This window comes from Bidens hawaiensis, unplaced genomic scaffold, assembly GCF_021521415.1.
Source record: "Bidens hawaiensis isolate Kalapana, Puna unplaced genomic scaffold, B.hawaiensis_p1.1 tig00002772_1, whole genome shotgun sequence".
In the NCBI taxonomy this organism is placed as follows: Eukaryota; Viridiplantae; Streptophyta; class Magnoliopsida; order Asterales; family Asteraceae; genus Bidens; species Bidens hawaiensis.
Window position 1 is genome coordinate 1,788,706 of NW_027491150.1, and position 27,275 is coordinate 1,815,980.

Below are 27,275 nucleotides of genomic sequence, written 5' to 3' on the forward strand. Positions count from 1 at the left end.
ATATATATGTATATCCTCTGATATATTTTTCTCCACTCCCATTTTTTAATTTTTATTTTTTTCACAAAACACAATTACCCAAACTTCTGTCGATCATCATCATCAAATAACTAAAAGGTCGGTTCATATTAAAAAAAATAAGGTTTTGACTTTTGACGTTGTAACGTATTTGTGTTGTGGTTTGTATGTGTTTGTGCATGTCATGGTTTTGACTTTTGAAGTTGTTTGTTGATATTTGTGCTAGATATAAATCAAGTTCTAAGATTCCTAAATATTTATAGCACAATAATAATCTAGGCATAGTGAATTCCGATAGTCCCAACTAAATAATAATTCCAACAGAGTTTATTCTGATTTTGGTCCCTTGTGACGTTAAGTTTTTTCCAAATTTCAAAATGATGTTTTAGGGCTTTTGATCGGAAGGATACGAGTCAACTTATGTAAAAACCATATCGAAACGGTGATCCAAACGGCTGAATTTCCGTTTGGATCACCGTTTCGAGATTACATCAGTTGACTCGTATCCATCCGATCAAAAGCCCTAAAACATCCTTTTGAAATTCGGAAAAAAAACTTAACGCCGTTGGGATTATTAAAAATCGGACCACTAGTGGGAATAAACTCAGTTGAGATTATTATCAGCCAATGATATTTAGTTAAGATTATTAAAATCCTATTTGCCAATAATCTATACATATGTTGTAACTTGATTATTATTATTATTATTATTATTATTATTATTATTATTATTATTATTATTATTATTATTATTATTATTATTATTAAGTTTGTTAATTCTGATGACTTGTTTCTTGGTGGTTATAAGCAGAGGCATGACAACACTGGGGCACACTGATGAGGTTCTGTATCATAATGTTATCAATTTATCACTACATACAGATATATACCAAAACACGATGCCTTAAATTTTTATCAATTATACTATGGCAGGCTAGCAGCTTTAGAAGACCTTGGACACACTTTGTTGTAACCGAGTCAGGTAAACACACACACACTTGATCGATATTGTTCTCTCTTTCCGTTCTTTGTATATGCAATGTACTATAATGATCTTACTGATTACTTGTTAAAAGGAGAGTGCTGGCATTTTGATCTCAATATTGTACCGCCACCAGACATTCGGCGCGTCGGTTATTCAGAACCATGCACAAGGTGGTCCAAGTATCCCGTATGAATATACTGTATACTTATCTTGAATATATATATATATATATATAAACAAGATCAAATACATTTTATTCTTAACATGAAAACAGTGAGAACCAGTTTGTTGTTATTATTAGGTTTATTTTTATAGGTGTTTGCTGTTATTTTTTGTTCGTGTTTGCTAATTTTCGATTATGAGACGTTAAAGTATTTGTTGATTTATATTTTATTGTTATTATTAGATTTTTTTTCTTTTGATTTAGATTCTGTTGTTGTAATTTTTAGGTTTTTTTCTTTGTTATTTAATTGTTTCATGTAGATTGTTATTGTAGTTAGTATTGTTTCTTACGTTCTCATTTTTTTTTTTAAATTGGTATTGGTTCTTAGGTTCTCATGTTAATATTAAAATGTACATGAACCAATGTCATAAACTATTATGATCTTGTGATTACTTGTTAAAGGGGAGCGCGAGCAAAGGCAAATAAATGTGGATCTCAACGACGATGTTGTTAGTAACGATGAGCTAGAAAGAGTTTCAACTAATTCTATGGCTCGGGTTGAGCAGTCACAAAGGTATGGGCCAACTGAAGTGGTGGGATTGGATAGTTTTGATGAACTCGAAGACAACGGTTACTGGGATACATATGATATCTTTCAGAATCTTGTTAGTTTTAACTGGGATGTATTATATCGATGATGATGATCTTGTTCTTATATCATATATTGCAGCGGTCCGTTTAGTAAAGATTTACCCTTTATTTATTATATCTCTGTATCAAGTATTTATATTATATATTAACAAAATAACAAGTATCTGTCTTTTGTCAGGCTAGCGATTCTCGAACAACTCAAGGGATTGATTCGGAATCACGTAAACACTTGTTCTGACTTGCTACATTTTCAGTTTTAATAATTTATTTTAATTTCTTATGTTTTGTGATTTGTAAAACGGCAGTGCAACTCGACGATAATCACCTGCAGCGCAATGTAAGAAGGAGAGTTGAGTCACCAGAGCCACGGGTCGACATCAATGTGCATTCGGAAGAAACTGGGAGTTCCATGGTAATATTTATACCACAACTCTATGATGTTATGCATTTTACTAACATAATATAGGCACGCATATACATATGTTCATTGGTTTATTTTTCTTACTGCAGGCACCGACTACCTTGGAGTGTCCGATTTGCATGAGGCCGCTAGTTGAACAGATGGCCACCAAGTGCGGTCACATGTTTTGTAAAGGTTGCATAAGATCTGCAATTGATGTTCAAGCCAAGTGTCCGGTCTGTAGGCGCAAGGCTGCCCATAGCGAACTTCGCAGGATCTACTTTTCTTGAGGTGTGTGTATATGTTCGCTTTTCGTATATAATAACTAAATTTGAATAGTTTAATAATTTTCAGGTATTTCTTAATGCATTCCATGTGTAGAAAAAGTTTTATTTATTGGAGATTGCGGTAAATTCTAGTTACGAGCGGTTAAAGGAATTACATTTATTCGGGATTTTGAACGATGTGTTTTATCCAAACACAAGTTACGTCTACTTATGTTTGCTACACATTTTTTAGTTGATCTATGAATGCTAGTTTGCAAAGTCCTTTTATCTTGTAAGGAACATCTTGGCCGAAAACGGTGTGTTAATGACAAGTTTAAATACGAATAATGCCGTTGTGTGTCGAGCGTGCACAAGTGTCAATGTCAGTAATTCAAGATTTACCGTCACTCAAGTAAATACAACAAGTAGTTATAACGTACAACGAGATAAAAGTTTTACACTGTCAATCCATAATAAATACCCGTGTGTATAATAGCTCACTGAATCGAATGTGTTCTATGAGGAATTTATTTGCTTATACAAAATCACTGACCACATTTCGGTCTCAACAAATAACAAGCAATTCTCACTCAACATAAGTAATCAAATATCTCCTAGAAAAAAAATTGTTGCAACGATTAATTAATTATTCGGCGTTCTTGGGTTTATGAGCATTGATCAATTGTGTTTGCACATCATTAGAAACAGGTGAGTGTTCTTTGTATTCCATTGTGAATTCACCCTTCCCCTGTTAAATAATAATAAATAATATTATTAACTTCAAAAATCAAGCTTCAATTAATTTTTATAACTAACCTATGTCATGGATCGAAGAGCGGTCGAGTATCCAAATATATTGTTAAGTGGGACCTAAAAGTCAAAAATAAAAAAATAAAAATCCGGAATGTTATACGATAACCAACATAATTCATTAGCTATAGTTTTGTATAATAAGAAATATGAGGTTGCAAGTTACAACGAGGCATGGTTTACTTACAAGAGCGTTAATTACAGAATCGTCTCCTTCCTGGTTGTTTCCAACGATAATACCTTTTCTCCTGTTAAATTATATAAAAATTTGTATATTAGTTGAAGAAACTTGTGCATAAATGACAAAAATACCAAAATATAAAAAAGGTATAGGCTGTTTTACCTGTTTAAGTCCCCAGCAACGGTGCCCTGAAACTCTGTCGGCACTTTCAGTTCGACCAACATCACAGGTTCCAATATTACAGGTTTGCATTTTGCATAACACTGTTTCATCAATTAACAAAATTAATTTTTCCATTTGATTAAATTTACATTTGGAAGAATCATATAAAACAGAACACTTTGTAAAAATGGTCAATTTTGGGAAAAAATTATTTTCCAAAAAACCATATTAACTGACAAATAGGCGTGAAAATTGGAAAAAAAAAATAAATACCTGTCTAAAGGCATATATTGAAGCTAATCTGAAAGCAAGTTCACTAGAATCCACAGCATGGGATGCACCATCTGTCAGAACAACGCGAATGTTTTCAACAGGGAATCCAATCAAAGAACCCCTGCACATGCAAACATGATCAGTCAGTCTTGAATACAATATAGTTAACGAAACAGTATAATGAATTAGCAGATGCTTACGAATTAGCAGCTTCCTTGAAACCTTTCTCAATATGCGGGATAAAATTGGAGGGTATAGCCTGTCCTATCATCAAATTGTCGAATTCAAATTTGGTCTCTGATCCTTCTGGAAGTGGTTCCATATACCCGCACACCCTTCCGTATTGACCTTGACCTCCACTTTGTTTCTTATGTAGATAATCGAATTCTGCACGTTGTGTTATTGTCTCTCTGAAGTTGACACGCGGTTTTCCAACTGTTGCATCAACCTTATATTCCCGCTTAATGCGCTCCACATAAACTTCCAAATGTAACTCTCCCATTCCAGATATGATTGTCTGACCACTCTCGGGGTCCAATCCAACACGGAATGTAGGATCCTCTCGTTGAAACCGTTTTAAAGCTTTTAAGAACTGATGTAAATAAGGGATGTCAAATTTCAAAAAATATAAAATTAAGCACACTCAAGTGTTAATTTGATAAAAAGTTGGAATTCAGATATACATACTTGTTTTCCAGAATCTTTTGAAACAGGTGAAACTGCTAATGAAGCCACGGGTTCTGGGACATTCATGGAAGTCATGGTGTATTTAACAGACCCGTCTGTAAAAGTATCTCCCGATGCACAATCCAAACCGAATACTGCTACAATTTGACCCGCGTGAGCTTCTTGGATGTCCTGATATTAATGAAGAGACGATAAATATATATATAAAAATAATCATAACTATAATTGAGAAAGAACTGACTTTAAATAATCTATACCTCCTGGAATCTGAGTGCATCCGGCCTAGTTTAGATACCTGTGACATATTTTACGTTGAACGATAAATCAACCATGCAAACTAAATTTAAGATCTAAAACAGTGATACTAACTTTAATTTTCTTCCCTGAGTTGATGTTTGTTATAAAATCACCTTTCTTGAGTACACCTTCATAGATTCTTCATAAAAATGAAATGACATTACTACATTAGTGGTTTGAGTGATAAACGGATATAAAACTTTAACAGGTGGTGTTTAATGAATGTTTACCTCAAATAAGTCAGCTGGCCAAATTGGCGTTCTTCAAGTTTAAAAGCTAATGCAACCATGTGTCCAGCTGGCGTTCCCGATAACTTAACCTGCAATACTCCAATTAATGAAAAAAAGTCAGTCACATATTAAGGCTATTTAAATATATAAAAATTCTTTCGTATTACTGAATAGTGAATACCTTCTCTTCTTTCTTTGACTGGTCAAGGGCAAAATTGTCAACTTCAAGTGGACACGGGAGATAATGAAGAACACCATCAAGAAGCGGTTGTACTCCCTAATTAAAGAAAATTAAAAGAAAACAATCGGATTCATACTTATGTCAAAAAAACACTTAAAATTTACTTTAGCTAAATCAGTCATGCTAGGCTACTTTAATTACTTTACATGGTGAAAATATTAATTTTCTTTTGTAGAAAGATATTAATATAATCAAAAGCCAATATACAAAGAAAGTATGGTTACCTTGTTCTTAAACGCACTACCCATAAATACTGGTAAAAATTTCCTTGCTATAGTCGCCCGGCGAATAGCAGCCTGTTCAACAATAAACCACATATAATTACAACATTTATATTAATCAGTGTAAAACCTTTTTGTTCCAAAAAAAAGTGAACTTCATATTTAATCCAGCATACCGCAAGATCAGCAGATGATATAGGTTCATCACTGAGAAACAATTCAGCAAGTTCATCATCAACATCAGAAACCGCTTCAATTAACTCGCGCCTCTTTTCTGTAACCATTGCTTGCATATCAGATGGAATTTCTTCTGTCACAACTTTTTCACTGTCAAAAATAGAAAACAATATTAAAATTTTCTGTTACAGATGATATATAGTTAATAGTTTGTTATCAGATTAGAAAACAAACCCGCTAGAACCCTGAAAAAAATATGCCTTTAGTTGCACAAGATCTATAAGACCCTGAAAATCCTCTTCCAATCCAATTGGAATTTGCACTGCCGCACTGTGATGTCTAAGCTTTTTCCTTGCCTTAATTAACATGAAAATAAACATTAACATTGGTTGATTGATGATGTTATGATGATGTTATGATGATGTCATGATAATGAAAGACTATACCTGATTAAGAACCCTCCATGGATCTGCTCCCATTCGATCAAGTTTGTTAACAAACGCAACCCTAGGAACCTCATATCGTCTCATTTGTCTATCAACAGTAATTGACTGACTTTGCACACCACCAACACTGCAGAGAACGAGGATTGCTCCATCTAGAACAAGCAATGCTCTCTCGACTTCAATTGTGAAGTCAACGTGACCAGGAGTGTCAATTATATTAATCTGTAATAATATAAGTTTTTGTTTAAATTAAACCAAAGTTAAGTTAAGCAAAGAGAATAAATGATAGTGATCGAAGCTACAAAGCATAAAAACAAAACATAGATCAGAAATTAACTAAAATTTATCAATTAACAAAAGTATGCCTTCTAAAAGCAAAATCAGACTTTTACTGCTCGTATGCTCACATCATCTAAATCCCCAGCATCTCAACTACCTACTCCAGCCCATGAAACACTTCAACAAAACTGCTATTCTAATAATAAAGTACCAGATGCAGAACATTTAAATTTCATGAAAATATCAACAGCCAGAACATCTAATTCTTTGATTTTTCTTCCATTATTTATAAACCTTACCAAATCTATATTGTAACTCTACAAATGATGAGAAAATAAGAAAGAGAGTGGGCTTAAGTTGGTGACTATACAAAATTACTCTTTTAACTGTTAGGAAGTGACCAAAATTGTTGCTATTTACAACCTGTGGTTCAGTTTTGGTGGTTTTGGTGTCGAATGCACTGACCAAAATGGTTCAGTTTTGGTGGTTTGCCAGTTTGGACAAGTTTTTTTAAACATGAAGCATACCATTAAACTTTGAAAGACCAAACATTTTACCTCTTAAGTAAAGTGTTCAACAAATCGAATTCGATTTACTTGAGTTAAAAAAAATCGAACTTTGAAAGTTTGAAGCTAAAAATCGGATTCAATTCGAGTTCAAAATTGAGATTCGGTTCAGTTCGAGTTGATTCGAATTCAAATTACACCCCCGTTAAAAATTTAAATTAGTTCAAGTTTGAAATTTGAATTCGTGTTGATTATATTCGGTTCAAATTCAGCCAAAATTAATAATAACTTTTATTTTAAATACTTCCCAAACTTTTGGCGATGATTCCTCTTATAATTGTGTCGCTGTGCCTGGGCTGTGAAGGCTATCAGCCACATGAATAGTTCAACATAGAGGTGCACAAACTGGTTTAAAACTTAAAACCGATTCGGCTTGGTCAACAAAAATCACAACCGGTTTATGACCGGTTTCGGTTCCAGTTGAAACCGGTTTCTTGACCAGGTTACAATCAGTTTCGGCTAGGTTAACTGGTCTGGAGCCGGTTTTGGTGAAGAAACAAACCAATTCCAAACATACGGTTTCAAACCAGTTTCTACATAATCGGTTTCAAAGTACTCATCGGCCCGAGCAGGCCTTTCATTTGGTAGGTAACATCAATGAAGCTACAGCGAATTGTATGAACTTAAACATCAATCAATCAATCAAATCAATTTCTATGCAACGAGTCGGCCCAATTAATGGAATCCTAAATTGACCGGTTAGGGTGAGCTTATTATCCATTTACAAAACAACTAAAAATAATCTTCAAAACAACTAACAATGCGAAAATGAAATAACAATCACTGATAATCCTTCCGGGTGCAATAAGTAGCCGCGTACGGGATCATTATCCCTTTCTCACATTCCAATTCAAAAATTCTATTCTATTCGAGTCGGTTTCGGCCAAAACAATTAATTCATTTTAATTCTATATACCTTCATTTCATTTATTTATGCATCCATTTCATGTATTTCTAAGCAAAAAATTATAGCCCAAATTCAATTTTGATTACTAACCAAACCAAAAACAAACTAACCGAATAAACCAAAAACCGATATTACATAATCGGTTTCAACGTAATCATCGGTCCGAACAGGCCTTTCATTTGGTAGGTAACATCAATGAAGCTACAGCGAATTGTATGAACTTAAATCAATCAAATGAATTTCTATGTAATTATCGGCCCAATCAATTTATCCAACGAAATATCGAACTAGATCCTAAATCGACCGGTAAGTGTGAGCTAAGCTAATCCAATTACAAAACAACTAATATTAATGATCTATAAAACTAACACAATGTGGAAATGAAATAATAATCACCTGATAATCCTTCCAGGTGCAATAAGTTGCGGCGGACTGTATCGTAATCCCTTTCTCCCGTTCCAGCTCCATCGAATCCATCTTCGCACCAACGCCATCTTTTCCTCTAACCTCATGAATCCTTCCGGTGTAATACAACACTCTCTCCGTCAACGTCGTCTTCCCGGAATCAATATGCGCCGATATCCCGATGTTCCGTACTCTATCCATCGATTCCTTCCACCACGGATCCTTATCATCCTTCACTCTCACGTTTGGCGCCGCGGCGTAACGGCGGTGCAGCTGCAGGAGTGCGGTGGCCGGTGATGGATTGAGTGATGAACGGAGAGTGTAGAGGAGACGTGTTGTGGAGGATCGAGATCGAGACATGGTGTTAGGGTTTTGATTGATTGATAAACCCTAACTGGTTTATTATTATTATTGAAGAAGATGATGACGGAAGAAGGCGGCTGGGTTTAATAATAATATTATTATTATTATGAAATGAAATGACGGGTTATAAAAATATCTTTTTAAGATGATAAAATATTATGAAATGAAACCGGTTAACTGAACCGACTCGAAATTGGGATGAGCTCAGGATGCTACCGGTATCGATTCCGAAAATCTTGATCCCGACAGGTACCGATATCGAAATGTTTGGTTCAGTATCGGTATTTCGTGCAAAATTTGAGAAAAACCAGTACGTAAACTAAAAACTTGGTACCGATTTGGTAACCGGGAACGCTCATCCCAAACCCGAAAATCAAATCGGTTCGAAACCGATTATGTAGAAACCGGTTTGGAACCGATTGGTAATTTTCTTTGTCAAAACCGGTTAACTGAACCGAAACCGGTCAAAACTCGAGCCGAAACAGATCGTAACATGGTCAAGAAACCGATTTCAACGCGAATCGACATTGACCGGTTTTGACTTTTTTTAACTAAACTAAACCAGTTTTAATCCAAATTGGTTTTGGATTTAAACCGGTTTATGCATCTCGGGCTGAGTTCGGCTCATTTACTCCCTAGTTAGGTGTCATCAATAATGAGTTAACAGTACTCACTTGCTAAAATATTATCAACATAACTGTAATCCTATGAAATCAATTAACAATTTTTATTTTTTATGTGTTTTTTTTTTGTTTTTTTTTTTTGTAACTAGTCTATGCCTCTATGGTCTATGTTTGTGACTTTTGTTTCATGTTGGATGTTAGGCCCAAGCCCAATACTACGTGGTTTGGTACGGTGATAAAAAACAAAACCATAACTAAAAATCGAACGGTTAACCAAATTAATCATAACTGAATAAAACCGATGGTTATAAACTAGTGAATATGATTAGCTAGACATTCGGTTTTGGTTACGGTTAATATGACTTCATTAACCGACTTTAGCCGAACCAAATTGAACCTTGTATGTTTATGCTTTTTCAAATATTATAGCTCTATTTGACTATTTATATCTCTTATGCATTTGTTTCTATATTTATATCTCTATTTTCATCTTTTATTCCTCTACTATTTTCAAATTTTATATCTCTATATCCATCTTTTACACGAGAATCGTACAAATTTTAACCAACACAAAGGAAAAAAATACATAAAAGTATATTGAAGAATTAACCGAACTTTATCCAAACCAAAGTTTGTGTCTTCATGATTTGTCTTGCCTTTTAGGTGAGTCCATCAACCGAAGGTTTAGAAATTTGATGATAACTTGGTTACTATCTATAATATATATAAACGAACACATAAAAATCCTACGTGTCGCGATGTGGTCGATTCCCCCTTTTTTAGAGTCACCAGATTTGCTTGATTTTTAAATGGTGACTTCTCATGCATTTGACCCGAATTCATGGGTATGAGTCTTACTAAACCCATATATTCTTTAAATGGGTTATAACATCTCATTAAATTAAAAATTATTCTCACCAAATTATTTATGTAAAAATCCTATAAAATAGGATATAATAAAAAATAGTATCTTATTTATTTTAAAAAAGATATATATATATATATATATATATATATATATATTTAAATTAAAAAACCAATTTGACAGTAAAAGAAATAAACGGGCCTTGGGTCTCATAAAACCATAAGTATATTATTAACTTTCATAAATATTATTTATAATTAAAAAACCAATTTCTTAATAAAAAAAAGATAAACGGGTCTTGGGTCTCATCAATACCATATAGCTTTTAAATCGGGTTATAACATCTCATTTATTTGTAAAACAAATTATCATCAAACCATAAATATATTATTAACTTTCATACAATAAAAAAATATAAATTAAAAAAAATAAATAAATATTAGAACAAACAATATTAAACAACTCCCGTAATACGGGAGGATAAAAACTAGTTCTAACATAAATTTCTTAAAAAAATATTTATCGTCTCAAAGGTATCTCATATAGTTAAGTTATACAAAGATTTGACCTTCTTATTATATATTTAATCAAAAATTTGAAAAATGAAAAATCACTTATGAGTTATGAATCCATCAAAATTTATGAGAGAAAATTATAATAAATGTTTAGAAATAAATATCTAAAACTCAAAGTCAAATGCACTTCCGTAATTGTTGCTTCTATTGAATCTATTATATATGGTCGTTAAGTTAGTTAAAATGGAAGTCAGCAAAAACGTGGCATACAAATACTATTATACAAAAAATATTATGATTATAGAAGTCAACAACCTTTGAGAAAAATAAAAATATAAATCAAACCTAAAAGACACTATTAAATAGCTATAAATAATAAGTCGTATTAGATAGTCGAATAACAAAGAACCTTCTTTAGCTATTAAATTTTCATAACTAATTAACTAGTGTTATTGTATAGAGACACCAGTAAAAAAATTAAATTACCAAGGTGTTTTATTTAATTTCTTTTTAGTAAGAACTATTTCGCTTGCAAGTAAGATCACATATACATTTACAATTTACATTTGACGTAAAATCTTATTCAATTTAATCTTATTCAACTATTACTGTTGCTTGCAGGAGATACAGAGGAACGTGAGTCTACTTCCAGCCAGTTGTTGCGCAAGACTAATGAATACATGATAGTTCCATCTAAGACAATTGACGATGAACTGGTTTACTAACAAGAATCCGTGTGAGTGGATATACCCCGTCAAAATTATTATCATGAGTAATTTGATTACCGACAGGAATCACAGATAAATTACCCAACGATAACCTAATAATCTTAATGACAATTTTTGTTATTTAATTTTCATATTTTTTTGCAATTAATAAAAAAAGTTACCATTATTTTTATTAAGTTTTAAAAATGCTATTTTCATATTTTGTTTATTTGCTTATATATTTACTATTATATTTTAAATTTTAGTTAAATAAACATAATAGTAATTAACAAAAACTAAGATGTAAATTAAAATTATTAATTATTAAAAAATTAAATAAAAAATTAGCTACGTGTAGAAAGGTCTCGGGCAAACACTTCATCCATAGTCGGTTTGAGTAGCCGTATCATCTCCGATTAACTACATATGGCATCACTGCTCGGTACTTCGATAGGGCTGTAAACAAACCGATCCCAACTGAACAACGCCTTGTTCATTTTCATGAATTAATTAAGTTTTTATCAAACAAACGAACGGTTGTTCAAGAATAGCTAACGAAACGAAAATTCTTATAAGTGTTCGTTCTTTAAAAAAATAAAATTGTTCATGTTCCTTCGTTACGATTGAAGCTCACATATTTTTTCCCCTCTAGGAGTGGTGGTTGAAATGTAGGTATCATAAGGTCAGCAAGAGAGTGGCACGACAAGAAACAATGTATCAATCATCAAAACACTTTGAAATTTTGTTATTTTATATAATAGAATAAATTGAAATATATAACATTATCGAAGGTAGAATAATACAACCTCCCTCGTCAACCACGTCTTTGTTTTTATATGCATCCTTCTCGATCTTATTTTGCAACGACTTCAGGAAATAAACAAACATCACCTGAAAACAAGTCTTCCCATGATTAACATTAGATTCTCTCAAATTATAGGTTTTGTTACACAACCAAATATTCATGTGATTAACACGTATAGGTACAAATGAGCTAAGCCGCTCGCGAGTTATTCAAGGCTTGTGTAAAAACTAGATTGAGCCGAGCTTAAACAACTTCAATCCCGAGCTTCACTTATTGAACTCGAGCCGGCTCATGAGCCTAAACGAGTTTTATTACTTATAGGGGTGATGTACGGTACAAAAAAAGTAGCATACTAAACATATAAATAACTTGAGTAACTAAAGTTTTGAACTAGAGTAATTATATAATATAAAATAACATAATGTAATAATAATAATTTTAGTTCAAAAATTATAGTGTAATAATAATTACTCTAGTTATTTGTACACTTTCACAATAAAATTTATTTGTATTTGATCCAAACCCTTACTTATATAACTTTTATTATATATATAAAGTTATGAGAAAAATAACTAAATAATATATATTTTATTATGTATAAAATTATAACTGAAATGTGTGTGTGTGTGTATAATTATAAATATATAAAAATAATTTATAAACAGTGAACGGCCCAAGCTCGAGCTTGAAAACCTAGTCAATAGCCGAGCTCGAGCTTTGAAAATAAAACTCAAAACAAGCCGAACTCGAGCTTTATGTAAGTTAAACGAGCCAAGCTTGAGCTTAGGCCATGTTTGGGTTTGAGATCTAAATAACTTATTGGATTTAAAAAAAAACAATTAGTAAATAAGTTGTTTTTAAATTCAATCCCAAAACACGCTCTTAGTCAAGCTTGGTCTCAGCTTGTGGGCATCTATATTAACATAGTAGACATGAAGCAAGCAATGAAGTGAGGCACGCACTTGAAGAGTAAATGGTTACTTGTGTTGTGATGGGAGGACCGAAGAAGTCAATAAAGGAAATATTTGATTCCTTAAAAATCATATGTTTGATCTTCCCATGAAAACAAAAGTAAAAAAACACCGCATGAGTGTTTTAACAAAAACTCACGTTTAACTTAAAATTTTATCACGAAAACTACTACCAATCAGTTAAATCGTTTTAATTTTTTTTCTTTATTTTCTTCTGAGCCCGTAGGGTATTGTCCAGACATCCACCTGGCACACTCTATGGATTGGCTCTGCCTTAAAGAGACTAATATAGTAATATATATGGGTTCCGTATCTCACACAGGCAAGTCCTAATTCATACTATACTCGGCCAAAATCGAGTGAAATGATTAGAGATTAAAACTTGAAATAAAGGGCATGCAACAAATGATTCCTATGAAATACCATCCTTTATCTTTTTTGGTGATGTTATTTGTAGGTGATGCATTTAAGGTAATTTTGTATTTTACTTAAAAAGTGACAACGATATATACCTAAATTAGATACTGTATCGTCCAATATTGGCTAGAACCCTCATATAGATTTTCTTTTGGCTTTGTGGACTCCTCAATAACACATGCCTTTCAAGTTTCAACTCATTTTTTTTCAAAAGCCATTGTCATATAATATAATTTTAGTTATTTTACGGTGTATCAATAATTTTAATAATCCAGCTTTAACCTATTAGCCGGAATTAATCTCAACACGTGAAATGTTTACGACTATTACTAACTTTGAATGTATTTTTCTTCAGTGATCCTACAATAATTGAAAGTTAACTGTGTTAGTTTTTTTTATGACATGGACTCCATATGTGGCAAAAACGTGTGGTTGTTATTGTAAATTGGGTGTTCATTAGAAATATAGATCAGGTTAACTAAAAGTTAACTCCGTTAATTTTTTAGAGCTTCAATTGAATGTTCATTAGAAATGTAGGCCAGATTTATTATAAATCCCTCTTAATTTTTAGTAAGAGACACATTTTTGCCATATAAGCATTCAACGTCATTAAAAAAAAGCTGAAGTGACTAACTTTTAATTATTCTGGGATATCGTTGGAGAAAAATATTACAGTTATAGTTAGGACTATTTGTAAATGTTTTTTAAGTTGAATTAATCGCCACTAATAAGTCAAAGTTAAAACTAATTAATTAAATCCAATAGCCCAAAATTACAATACAAACTTTGTATGCTTATAAATACATGAAAATTTTATTTTTATAAACTTTTGGTTACAATAAAAAATATTATTTGACATATTTGACGTGCTTAGACGAAAGTTGATAGAAAAGTATCTTTTATATAAAAATTCAAGACAAAAAAAAATATTTGTTGTTAATTTGAACGTATTTATATACTTATAAATACAACATAATTTTATGATTTTTGTACAATTTCGTGATTCACAAAGATTTGACCTTTTCATTACATGTTTAATCAAAAATCCGAAAAGTCACTTTTGAATCCATCAAAATTATTCATATAAAATTATAAATATTTTAAATAACAACTTAAGTCAAATGCACTTCGTTTTCGTAGCTTCAAAAATTTCTACATGACCCGTGACTGTTAACTAGTTACAAGGGAAGGGTCAGCAGCCAAAAACGTGGCATACACAAAATATAATGATTTATCGAAGTCAACAATAACTTTTGGATTTTTTTAAATCGATGACAATAAATAATAAAGCATATTATGTAGACAAATGACCAAAATTATTAATTATCACAGAGTCAGTGGCGGATCTAGAAAGAAAAATTTATAGGTACGTGTTATGCCAAAACCTTTTTTTTTGCATACCAAGAAAGAGTTTTGTTATATGATACTGATGGGACTTGATTATCAACGTCTGATGATTATCAACTAATAATAAAACTGAATTATAAGTCTAGAAAAAAGTTATCAACTAATAATAAAACCAAACTAAAAGTTTAGAAAAAAAGTTACATTAGTTATCCCGTATCTAAACTTATGTTTTGTTATGTTTTGTGGCTTCACGTTATCTATACCATTATCTTCCACCAACCATACAATATATTAATCTTAGTTGATACTTGATAGTACACTCCCTTGGATTCGGAAAGTGTTGTATGTAAATCAAGTGTGGTATGCTATTAGCTCTCGGTGCAAAATTTTCCTCATTTTCGCTTTTTTGGTTCAAGATATTCTCACTTTACACAACTCGGCTTATGTTTGCAACTCACAGAAGAAAGTGTTTCAAGGTATCAATGTATGACGGGTCCGGAGCATTTGGAATTCGAGAAACGAGGTTATTATTATTTTTATATATAATAAGGTTGTAGTGGTTACTAAAAGAACGAAGAACATCAAGTATTTGTCCTTTCTTTGGATAAAAAATAGGCCGTCTTTTAAGTCATTAATTTAGCAAGATTGATGTAATTTTAATTTCTAATGTTTTGTTTGTTCGTAGACCCTAGCTCTTCACTAGTATTTTTTTCATTTCGTTAATGAAAGTTGCCGCTCAAAAAAGTTAACACTAAATCTATATATAAACTCAAACCGAATAACTCGGAAATCAAATGGTTGGACAAACACCGGAGATTCGGATCAACTTGAATGATAGATCAAACTCGCGAAAGACGAACAAAAATAATAGTTTGCACATCCTCATACATCAATGCAAAAGTTTTAATATGAAGTAGAGTTTTTTAGGGTTACAAGTTTGCAATAAATTTACATATTACAATTGTGTAGCTAGTGGTGGTTGAAATGTAGCTATAGTCATTAGATCAGCAAGAGTGTGACACAACAAGAAACATTGTATTATTCAATAATCAACAAATTTTGAAAACAATTAATAATAATAAAATAAATTTAAACAAAAAAAAAACAAAACATTATCAAAGTTATAACTTATAATAATAAAAATAACAAAACCTCCTTTGTCAACCACGTCTTTTTTTGTTATATATATATACCCTTAACTCTTCTCTTCTTGTATCACAAATTCACAAACATTACCTAAAACAAATCTTCCCTTAGATTCTTTCTCTCTAACACACACAAATTATGGGCATATTTATACAACCTAAGATTCCTGTGATTAACATGGTAGATATGAAGCAAAACACAACAAGCAATGAAGTGAGGCATGCACTTGAAGAGTATGGTTGCTTTTTGGTTGTTTGTGATGGGATAACTGAAGAAGTCAATAAGGAAATATTTGATTCCTTAAAAAACCTGTTTGACCTTCCAACCGAAACAAAAGTAAAAAACACTTCAACTAAAGCATACCATGGATATGTAGGCCAAATCCCTTTTCTTCCACTCTTAGAAAGCCTTGGAATTGAGAATGCTACAAGTGTTCATGGAGTTAATAGCTTCACAAATGCCATGTGGCCCTCTGGGAATGACAACTTTTGGTAATTTAGTTATATGTCACTTATTATATATATTACTTTAGTGTTGAAATGTTTAATATATTAAAAAAATCTAATTACAAGAAATTTTTTAATTATTTTTACAATTTTTATGATACATTGACCCTATATATAGCAATGACAGCATGTCTTCGACATAGCTTATCCATGTAGCGACGGCATGTTGTCTCTAATTCTCTATGTATTTTTTTCAGAACTTTTGGACCATTTGTTACCTATTGCGACGACATGTTGCCGTCATATACAATATATATAGATTCCATGTCAAAGTTCATTAGTTTTTAGTACATTAAAATAATCTCAAAAGTTTTCTCAATTGTTTTAGGGTTTTAGTTATTTTCATGTTTAAAAAAAAAAGAAAAGAAAAAAAAAACACAATAAATTTGATTTTAATGAATGAAGTTAAAATTAATTCTCCATTTTAGTAGATACTAATCCTTTGTTTTGGTTCTCTCAACAGTAACATTATTCAATCCTATGCAAAACTAGTTTCCGAAATCGAAGAAACAGTGAGGAAGATAGTGTTTGAAAGCTATGGAGTCCAGAAGTATCATGAATCCTACAATGAATCTGTGGCATATCTTCTTAGAGTAATGAAATACCGACCGCCAACCGTTAAGGAGACTAAAATTGGTTCCATATCTCACACAGACAAGTCCTTCATATCTATACTCAGCCAAAATCAAGTTAAAGGATTAGAGGTTAAAACTAAGGACAACAAATGGATTCCTGTTGAATACCCTCCTTACTCTTTTTTGGTCATGGCAGGTGATGCATTCAAGGTAAGAATTAATACTATATGTCCAGCCCTATGTGATCAAAGAATTAGAGGCTGTTTGTTTACATCTGATTCATTAAAATTTCAGACTGTTTAGTTCCAAACAGAAAAACATTTGATTGGTTAAAATTATGTCTGAATTATTCAGACTTATTGTTGTTGCTAATTGGAACAGAGAGTCTCATTCAGATATAACTCATTCAGATCTGAATGAACCAAACAGCCCCTTAGTCGATGAAAACTAAGAATATATTATTTGATTATGTTTTCTTTGGAACTATCATATATTAAACTTCTATATATATATACTTGATCAATAACATATACGCCTTACGAGTATATCAGGATAATTACAAATGAAAACCTAATAAATTAATATTTATCAAATATTATATGGTAATAAATAATATCTAATAGTATATTATCTATGATAAAAATATTGATAAAAATGTACTTATACCGCGTTAAATTTATGTAAACAGGCATGGAGTAACGACCGAATTCACTCTCCTTATCATCGAGTAGTCATGGAAGGGCACGAGTATAGATATTCAATAGGGTTATTTACATACCACAAGGGGATCATAACAGTACCAGACGAGCTAGTTGATGATGAACATTTAAGAAAATATAAATCATTTGATCATTATGGATATCTTGACTTCTATGACAAAGACTCACAGTTTGAGCAAGAATACTGCCACATTAAATCATTTTGTGGGGTGTGATAAATCGGTTTTCCTATTGCTTGGTAGCTATGTAATCTAGTAATAAATCTTGTGGATTTGGATGTTTGTTTGTACAAAATTGATGTTTAAATTATTAAGATAAATGATAATGACATTAGACCGGTCCCGGTACATTATCAATGTTTTGTGAATATGATAATTGACATGGGAAGATCTTTAATTGAATCATTCAACTCAGAAATTGAGTTCTAGTGTTAGTGATGACCACATTGAGATAGAGTCAGACCTTGAATTCTTATTATATCTATGTTGAATTGATGATTTCTTTGAAGAAAGTTATTAAAAAGATTAATTTATTGTCTTAGATTATATTATACACACACCATCATAAATCACACTATATAGTTCAACGAATTTGGAACCTTAGTCAAGAAAACACAACATATATAGCGTTACTATGATAATTAAAAATAAAATCTACCTTATATTAATTTCATGCATTATTAATTCAAAGAGACTCTTATTAACAAAAAAAAAACACTAATAATTTATAAATTTATAATTACATCCCTATTCATTATATTTCCTTTCCTCTTGTATGAACTGGAATATACGAGCAGCTGATTCGGATGCCAATTTGGGATTATGCGGTACAACTTTGATCACTTTTATCCGTTCATCAGATCCTTTTTCTTCTGGACATTGATTATCCGAATTTTGAACCATAGGTGTTGTTGGAAAAAGAGGAAGCTCATCTTTTTTCCTTTCGTTAGATGTGCTTCCACTACTTCCCTGCAAATCACTGTCCATATTACATGCGGTTTTATTAATTTTGTTATAATTTAAACTATCGTCAAGCATTGGAGAACATATTTGTTTTGTTATGGCCGGAAATCCATACGATGTTAATAGTGAAGTGCTTGGAAATACACTTATTCCTTGTTGGTAAGATGTCAGAATGTTATAACCGCAGGTGAGGAAGTCAGCATTAGAGGGCGTCAGACTCATGCCGTATACTGGCGGCATGAGACCAACAGGTGGTGGAGAAGGTCCAGCAAGGGGCTTATAAACAAGCCCCTCTGACGGTGACCTTACTGGCACCAACCATTGGTTTCCTAGGGGAGGTTGTGGAAGGAAGCACCATGGTGGTTGTTTGCCATTATTGGTTGGTGGTGGTGGTGGGGGCGGTGGTGGTGGGAGGTCTATTAAATTTGGGTTGTATATTTTCTCAATATCATTGTTTCCTTTTGGATGATTAAGATGTGGAAACATGTCTTCAGATGGCGACTTCTTTAGTTTGTAAAAGCCGTCTTCAATCAAAAGATCGGGTGATTCTGCTAGTATTTTCTGTACCTGTCAGTTTAAACCTCATATTATAAGAAACGATTCAATTATAGCATTGTATTCACGTAAATGCCACGTGACATACCTTGATTAGTCGATGTAACTCGAAGAGTTGTGACTGGAAAACTCTTTGTTGCCTGAAATATCATAGCAAATGAAACAAATCATGAACACTTTGTAAATTTGCTTACACACTATGACCTCAGAATCAGTTTTACTAAAACTGGTTCTGGGTTCAAATAATTATTTGTATAATATGATGTAGTAAAATCATATTCGTTTATCCATTAATCACATTCTAACTAATGAAATCCTCACACCATAACAAATTATAGATACTTACTGAATAATTGTTCTTCTTGCCATGCAATATTGTTCTCGACCGATAATTTGTGAAACTTCCCCGGGGTTTATATTAAATTCTGAAAGAAAATCCGTCTCTACTCCATCACTAATCTTCTCGGCGTCTCCTAAATGTAAAGAATCATGATCTTCTTCATATTTGTTATTAGGAGTAAGAGTAAGAGCTTTATGAGTATTTCTATCAATTTTCTTATTATCTCCCAACAAGGTCCATATCTTTTTTGTACCATCTTTGTAAACCATGTTGTCCTGAAAATTTTTTCTCTTAAGTGGCAACCTAATACCGGGATCACATAACATTTGTTCGTCTATCAAGACACTTCTCTTTATCGAAGGAGAAACGTCTTCATTTAACACTTCTGAAAACCGACATGTCATGGGTTCTCTAGTAATTTCTTTATACGTTGTAGTACTTATATCATGGGTCGTTGTTTCTTTATCGGTTAGTTTCAGCTGTTTTTGATAAACATTCGTGCTTAAATTTGGGAAACTCCCTCTCTTTGTATTACATTGACCATTCTCAAATGTAAAATTTGGAACCATGTAATCATCATCAAATTCTAGCTTCTTGACTATAGTATTATTGTTCCTTGTAGTTCTGAAGTCTTGAGGCTTTGGATGTCCCGTGTTGCATAATGTTTGACAGTTAGTCGTTTCTATTGTCTGTTTAACTGTTGTTAACGAGATATTCAAATTAATACCACTCGAGTGATACGAATCAAGCCTTGTAGCCAATCTTGTTGATCCACACGACCGCCCAAAAGTCGAGATCGTACTTCTTTTATAGTTTGCATCCTATACAACATTGATTAAACACAATCATGCTTGATCCCACTCTTATAGTAACTATTTATTTAAATTTTTAGTAATAACACAACTTATATTGGTAATGTAAAATAAAAGCTAAACTCACATGATAAGAAGATGTTGAAGGAACCAAACGACTTCCATTGTTGGTAGTAAGCGGTAACACCGGTGATACAGATCCAGAAATACACCTTTGCGAATTAGGTACATTAAACTGTTGAGAAATAGCCATTTTATTCCTTGGAGGTGTTCTTGGACCTCCTTTATCCGCATCACTAATATGAAGCCTAGGGAACAAAGGATCCATTTTCTTCCCTTGATCATCTTTCATGTTTCCCACTAATATCACTATCTCGAGTATTTCACATTAATCGATCAAACTAGTAATATGAATTCTTAATATCTTGGTTGAATCGAAGAACCAAAATCCGACACCTCAGTGAAATATTCGGTGATATATACTTATATAGCAAAGAACACGGCATAGATTGATGAAGAAACCATAATTATGATCCGTAGAGAGTTAAAAATGGAGAAATAGGTGGGGAGAGATCACATCACGATCATAGAGATTGAATTCAAACAATTTACATGTTTTGAGGTGATTTGTGGTTATATATAGAGATTAAGTGCGACTAAGTCTTCTCGATCTACTCTCTCTCTAGAGGCACAAGTGGTACCATACATTCGTACAATTATCGAAAAACAAGGAACACAAAGAGCTAATCAAATAACATTTCTCAAACAAAGCTATAATATAGTAACAAACAAAGCATAATAATATGTTCTCTAATATTTATATCGATAAATATGTACTCATATCGCGTTTAATTTATGTATAATATTAATAGGATTATTGACATATCCCAAAATGATCATAAAAGTACCAGAAGAGCTAGTTTATGATGAACATGTAAGAAAATATTAATCATTTGATCAATTTGGATATCTTGACTTCTATGACAACGACTCAAGCTTCGAGTTCGAATACTGCCACATTAAATCATTTTGTGGGGTGTGATGAATCGGTTTTCCTGTTGAAGGATGTTTAAAGTGTTTGTTAGTTTTGTAATCTAGTAACAAATCTTGAGGATTTGGATGTTTGTTTTGTACATATTGGTATTCGAATTATTAAGATAAATGATAATGACACGAGACTGGTCCCGGTTGCGAAAATGATAATTGGCATGGGAAGAGTTTTAATTAAATTATTCAGCTAAGAGATGAGTTCTACTGTTGGTGATGATCACATTAACATGAAATCAGACCTTAAAATATTTAACTTAAATTGCATTTATAATTTCTAATAGAGTTACTTAGAAGATTATTTATATTATCTTACGTTATCAAAGAATTAGTAAGTCAGCATACTACTTTTTTCAGGCCTCTAGAGGACACATGATTTTATTAAAGCATAAACAATCATTATGTTATTTATCTGTAAATTTTGCGACTGGCTTGCAACAAAGTTCAAATTCCATTTATTAAATTTCTAGTTTTTTTTTTGCAACTGCTTTGCGACCGAGTTTTATTATTTAGTTTTAGTATACTTATTTTTCAAAAAAAAAAAAATTTTTGCTACCAAATTTAAACGTCGCAAACTTTGCTCCGCTTTGCGATCAGATGTGATTTCAGTTGCAAATCGGTCGTTAAATTTGCAACGGCATACCTTAGCAAGTTAGTATAACAAATAATATGTATTTCTTTTCATTTTGATCCAATAAGTTGACAATAACAAATAATCTTTCAAAAAAAGAATATTAAAATTTAATACTTGATCATAAATGACGTAATCAACATATAATAAGAAAACATATAAAATGGTAATTGCTAGAAAGTTACGAGCAAATGATACTTTGTCACTAATAGAATGTAATTTAAAAAATAATGTTTATATGATATCTACCAATCACAATTAAGTGATATTATTCTTTTCTCAAATTTAGCATATGTTTAGTGACTTATAATAGAAAAAAAACATGTGTTGATTTATATTTGCAAAATATTGTTAAGGGCTTTTACGGAAAAAGAAAATATAAAGTATTTTGGTTTTTACGTACAAAATATCGTTAATAGACTTTTTTATGAAAAAAATAAATAAATTATATTGGTTTTTTATGGTATTTGCGATATAATTCAAATTAACATAACTCATCTGATAAGTCTATATGAACAATGTAACCAATGATACTTTGAACGTTATCTTTAATTTGTTGATCAAGAACAATTGCACTCATATATATAGGCATCGTATATTCACACTTAATTTTCCACTCAGTTTCGCTCACATGATAATTATGAGTGAAAATGTGACCAAAACAAGGAATATAAACATGCATTATTAGCGAAATTGGATGGAAATCTATAATGATCATATGAGTGAGATTGCTCTACATACAAACAACAAAAATTAAGTTACAACTGTCAATGGTTAAACAGTCAGTATGAACTATCTGTTAATCTTTAGGCAAGTGAATCAAGAACACAAACTTTTATTAAGGAAATAACTAACGAGAAAAACTTAATAAGATAGCGTTTGGTATGCAGTAATCATAGAGGGAATAAAATGATTCATTGCTTGGGAATGAAAAATATAGTGTTTGGTTGCTTAATGGAATAGAATCATCCATTACACATGGAATCTCATTCCATCAAAACCATTCCTTTCCACCCCCCTTCTTCTTTTTTCATTCCATTCCTCATTCACCATACTTTCTTAACAACATCAACCACCACCACTACCATAGCCACCACCACCTGCCGCCACCTTCGCCGTATCCACCACCACCTCCACCACCACCTCTGACGCCACCACCACCGTCGTCACCACCACCGTCGTCGCCACCACCACCTTACCATTAGCGCTACCACCGCCACCATTGTCACCGTAACCACCACTACCATTTCCACCGTAACCACCGCAACCATTGTCACCGTCGCCGCCTGACTATTACCGCCACCACCACCTAACCTCAACCACCATCGCCACCACCCTACCATCGCCATCACTACCAATGCTACCATCGCTTGACCACCGCCACCACCTCCTGACCTCAACCACCGTCGCCACCACCCTACCATCGCCATCACTACCAATGCTACCATCGCTTGACCACCGCCACCCCTCCCACTACCACCACCACCACCATAACCACCGCCCTTGACGCCTGACCGCCACTACCACCACCGTCGCCACCACCATTTTTTTTTGTAAAATAACTTACTCTGAGAAAAAAGTGTTTTTATTATATATATATTTCATTTCTATAATTTTTTTTGGATACCAAATAACATTAACTAATGATTCATTTCATTCCCATAGGTTAACCAAACAAGACAAATGAATGGTAATGATCCATTTCATTCCCTTGTTCATTCCATTCCTTCTCCCATTCCATTCCCCCTTCATTCCATTACCTCCAACCAAACATACCCTAATAACTACCACATTGAACATATTTCAAATACATAATTTGAAACCAAATACAGCTAGGATTAAAGATAAGACTACCTTATCTATAATAATAAACTAATTATTATTATATTAAATATTTTCCAACATTATATTAGGAGTCTTCAATCTAAGTTGCTGTTAGACTAGTTTAACATTATCCATGTTAGTCAGACCCATGCAATAGTGGCACCTCCGTGGCTTAGTGAACAAACACCTCCAAGGAAGTCCTTCCTTTACGATGGTCCACCTCAGCCACGGGCGGCATCTAAGGTTGTTTTTATGTCGTTAGTTTCTTTAAAACCATTTTTGGAAGGTATATGTTCTAATCAACTAATCATCGAAATCTCAAACGTGTATGCATGCTGTCACATATATTGTTTTCACCGGTTAAACAAATCATAAGTTTAGTATATCCGCTTTTTCTTGTTCTTTGACAATATCATATTAATTACAACTTAAACATAAATTACAAAGTCATTGTAGTTGTCTAATATGATAATATCTATATATAAACTCATTACTCAAACACCAACAAGTACTAAAACAAATTAATAATACAAAATGGCTATAACTATAAGTTCCTCTACAACTCCTATGTTACTTCTACCACTACTCTTAATTCTAGCCATTTCATCAACAACACAAGCTAATGACCCTGACGTCTTGTACGACTTCATCAGGCCGATCAACTCGACTTTGGATGCTAGTTTTTTCACCTATGACGGACTCAGTGGATTCTACAACGAAGACCCTAAAAATTTCACGGTCCTCAAAGCTTCCATGTCCCAGTTTCCAGCACTATACGGTCAAAGTGTGTCGTATGCGGTCCTCCAGTTCCCACCAGCCGGTGTGAACCCACCGCATACTCACCCTCGTGCGGCTGAACTATTGCTGGTGATATTGGGTACACTTGAAGTTGGATTTGTTGATACCGCAAACGTATTGTATAACCAAACACTTCAAGAGGGTGACATGTTTGTGTTCCCAAAAGGACTTGTTCATTTTCAGTATAATAGGAACCACAATGAATCTGCGATTGCGCTTTCAGCTTTTGGAAGTGCGAATGCAGGCTTGCTTTCGGTGCCAAAGTCGGTTTTCATCACCGGTATTGATGAAAATGTGCTAGCAATGTCGTTTAAAACCGACGTTCCAACTGTTCAGAAAATCGAGCTAGGACTCAAGCATTAGGTGTTTGATCATATCCCATTTGTATGTGTTTGTGGTCTTGATGGTGTGACTTGAATGATGTAGAATAAAATTGGTGGTTTGTACCACAAAGTTAATATTTTGATAACCAATTAATAATAACAAAATGAGTTAATTTCAGCCCAATGTTTTCGGCCCAACAGAAGCCCATCAGTTGTTATTGGCCCAAGTAGTTTATCAACTAGTATATGAGTAACATTCAAGCCAATGAGTTTTCTTTTTGTTTTTCCTGATATTAATTTGTGAGCATCTTTCTAATTTCCATGTGTTTGATAAACACACACATTTTCTTATGCTATCTATTATGGGGTTTTTTTTTCACTTTTATTTTTTATTTTTGAAAGGTAACTAAAAGTGCATCACGCCTAATGGGAGATAAAACATTGTTCTGGATAGACAAAAAAAGATGCAGCGGTCAAGGATTGTTATAGAAATGAAAATAATGTTTATAGATGGTCCGATGGATTTGAAGATGGAAGTGTAATTCTCGCACAACTCAACATAAATTGGAGTTACATAATTGTGAGGAATTGGTAGCTTGTGTTCAGGCTAACCTTAACCTGATTTTTTGGCCTGGTGCGGGGCCTGATGGATTTGTGCCACCTTTTTTGGTTAAAGTTGGATAATATAGATCACCAGATACTCGATTTCAATGATTTGTTATTTGGGTATCGATAGAAGTAAATTGCTTCATTTGGAGGGCATTTTGGATCACAAAATTGGCACTGTCCTATAGGGTACTTCATTCAGCATAAAATTATTCGTCACATTAAACATGCATTAAAGTTAGTAATATACCAACCATTTATATTTATACACACGATTATATGTATAATTAGTTTTAGATTTTAAGTTTAGACCAACTTTACTTTAAGTAAGCATGCTTGATATACCATAACACCTACAAATGGAGGACTTCTATAGATATAACACTTTGAATTAGTTGATTCCTTAGCTTGATGGTAATACACTAATACCTACTAATTTAGGTCCCTCTTGTTGTATTGAGCACCACCCACAGAGCTAGACTTTCTTATATATCATTTAAGTGTTAGGATCTAGCACCACACACACGAACCAATCGAACACAAACAAAAAGCAATAAACGAACACGTTTATTGAGTTACAACGGTTACACGTGCGCAACGTGATGTAAATAGAGACTACACTATGAACACAACATGATTAACAACTTATTTTAATGTAACTTCACTTTCAAATGCTACAATATTACCATATGACCTTGTTGAATTTTACACCAACTTTTCAAATTGTGCATGTCTTTTAGCATTACCCATCACATGACAGTGATCACTAAAAGATAATGATAATTAACCACATAAATTGACTACTTTGATATTATGGTACTTAATATTCTTAACAGTTTGTATTAACCCAAATCATAATTTTGGTAATACCTTTCTATTTAATATTGATAATCCCAAGAATTTTTATTTTTTTTCTAAAAATGGTGCTATCTCGACTTATTTTGTTTATATCAATAGGATTAACTTTTGCCGTTCATAAAAAGAAATCAACTTTTAAGTTTTTTTTTTAATTTTATTTATCACGTGTAAACATGAATATAGCAAGATGCTAGCCACACCACCGAATTACATCACCCATGATAAGAAAAACAAAAAACACCCTCAGAATGCCCATAACTTTTATTTGCTTGAGCACGCTTCTAATTGAACTGGCTTTCCGTTAAACACCATATTTTGTTTCTTGCTTTCCAACTTTTAGGTTTCTAATTCAGTTTTAAAAAAACTTGTATATTTATTGATTTTGTTTCCATGATTCTACTAACTAATTTCTGAATCTATAAATAAAAACAAATATCTTCACCAGTAACTATAATTATATGTATATGTTGTTGTGACAAGGTCTTACTCATGACATATATATGTTGTTGACGCGAAGCCTTAGCGTTTGAGTATACGTTATACCAAAAAGTATTACTTATGAGTCTCTTTCACTTGACCCACGCCTCGTTTGTTC

The 27,275-nt window shown here is 32.6% G+C and overlaps 3 protein-coding genes and 1 pseudogene across 4 annotated transcripts; 2 read left to right on the forward strand and 2 right to left on the reverse strand.

Annotated features, from left to right (window-relative positions):
- Nucleotides 1–2,950: 2,950 nt before the first annotated feature.
- LOC143621167 (elongation factor G-1, mitochondrial-like) lies at nucleotides 2,951–8,747 on the reverse strand (annotated as a pseudogene). Its single transcript, XR_013151466.1, has 16 exons — nucleotides 8,357–8,747; nucleotides 6,209–6,430; nucleotides 5,997–6,118; nucleotides 5,762–5,912; nucleotides 5,589–5,660; nucleotides 5,305–5,400; nucleotides 5,124–5,212; nucleotides 4,966–5,032; nucleotides 4,838–4,891; nucleotides 4,597–4,767; nucleotides 4,110–4,501; nucleotides 3,910–4,030; nucleotides 3,637–3,737; nucleotides 3,481–3,541; nucleotides 3,300–3,353; nucleotides 2,951–3,231 (listed from the first exon to the last, which is right to left on the reverse strand). The product of XR_013151466.1 is annotated as an elongation factor G-1, mitochondrial-like (transcript).
- A 7,450-nt stretch (nucleotides 8,748–16,197) lies between these two features.
- On the forward strand, nucleotides 16,198–18,287 carry LOC143621079 (putative 2-oxoglutarate-dependent dioxygenase AOP1). Its single transcript, XM_077092605.1, has 3 exons — nucleotides 16,198–16,615; nucleotides 17,094–17,415; nucleotides 17,894–18,287. Exons 1-3 carry the CDS (start codon nucleotides 16,263–16,265, stop codon nucleotides 18,137–18,139), a joined length of 921 nt encoding a protein of 306 aa, XP_076948720.1. The 5' UTR covers nucleotides 16,198–16,262; the 3' UTR covers nucleotides 18,140–18,287.
- Nucleotides 18,288–18,655: 368 nt separating this feature from the next.
- LOC143621080 (protein HEADING DATE 3B-like) lies at nucleotides 18,656–19,945 on the reverse strand. The gene has a single exon (XM_077092606.1). The coding sequence runs from the start codon at nucleotides 19,370–19,372 to the stop codon at nucleotides 18,671–18,673; it is 702 nt and encodes a 233-aa protein (XP_076948721.1). The 5' UTR covers nucleotides 19,373–19,945; the 3' UTR covers nucleotides 18,656–18,670.
- Nucleotides 19,946–24,624: 4,679 nt separating this feature from the next.
- LOC143621081 (germin-like protein 9-3) lies at nucleotides 24,625–25,321 on the forward strand. Its single transcript, XM_077092607.1, has one exon. The coding sequence runs from the start codon at nucleotides 24,630–24,632 to the stop codon at nucleotides 25,254–25,256; it is 627 nt and encodes a 208-aa protein (XP_076948722.1). The 5' UTR covers nucleotides 24,625–24,629; the 3' UTR covers nucleotides 25,257–25,321.
- Nucleotides 25,322–27,275: the final 1,954 nt, after the last annotated feature.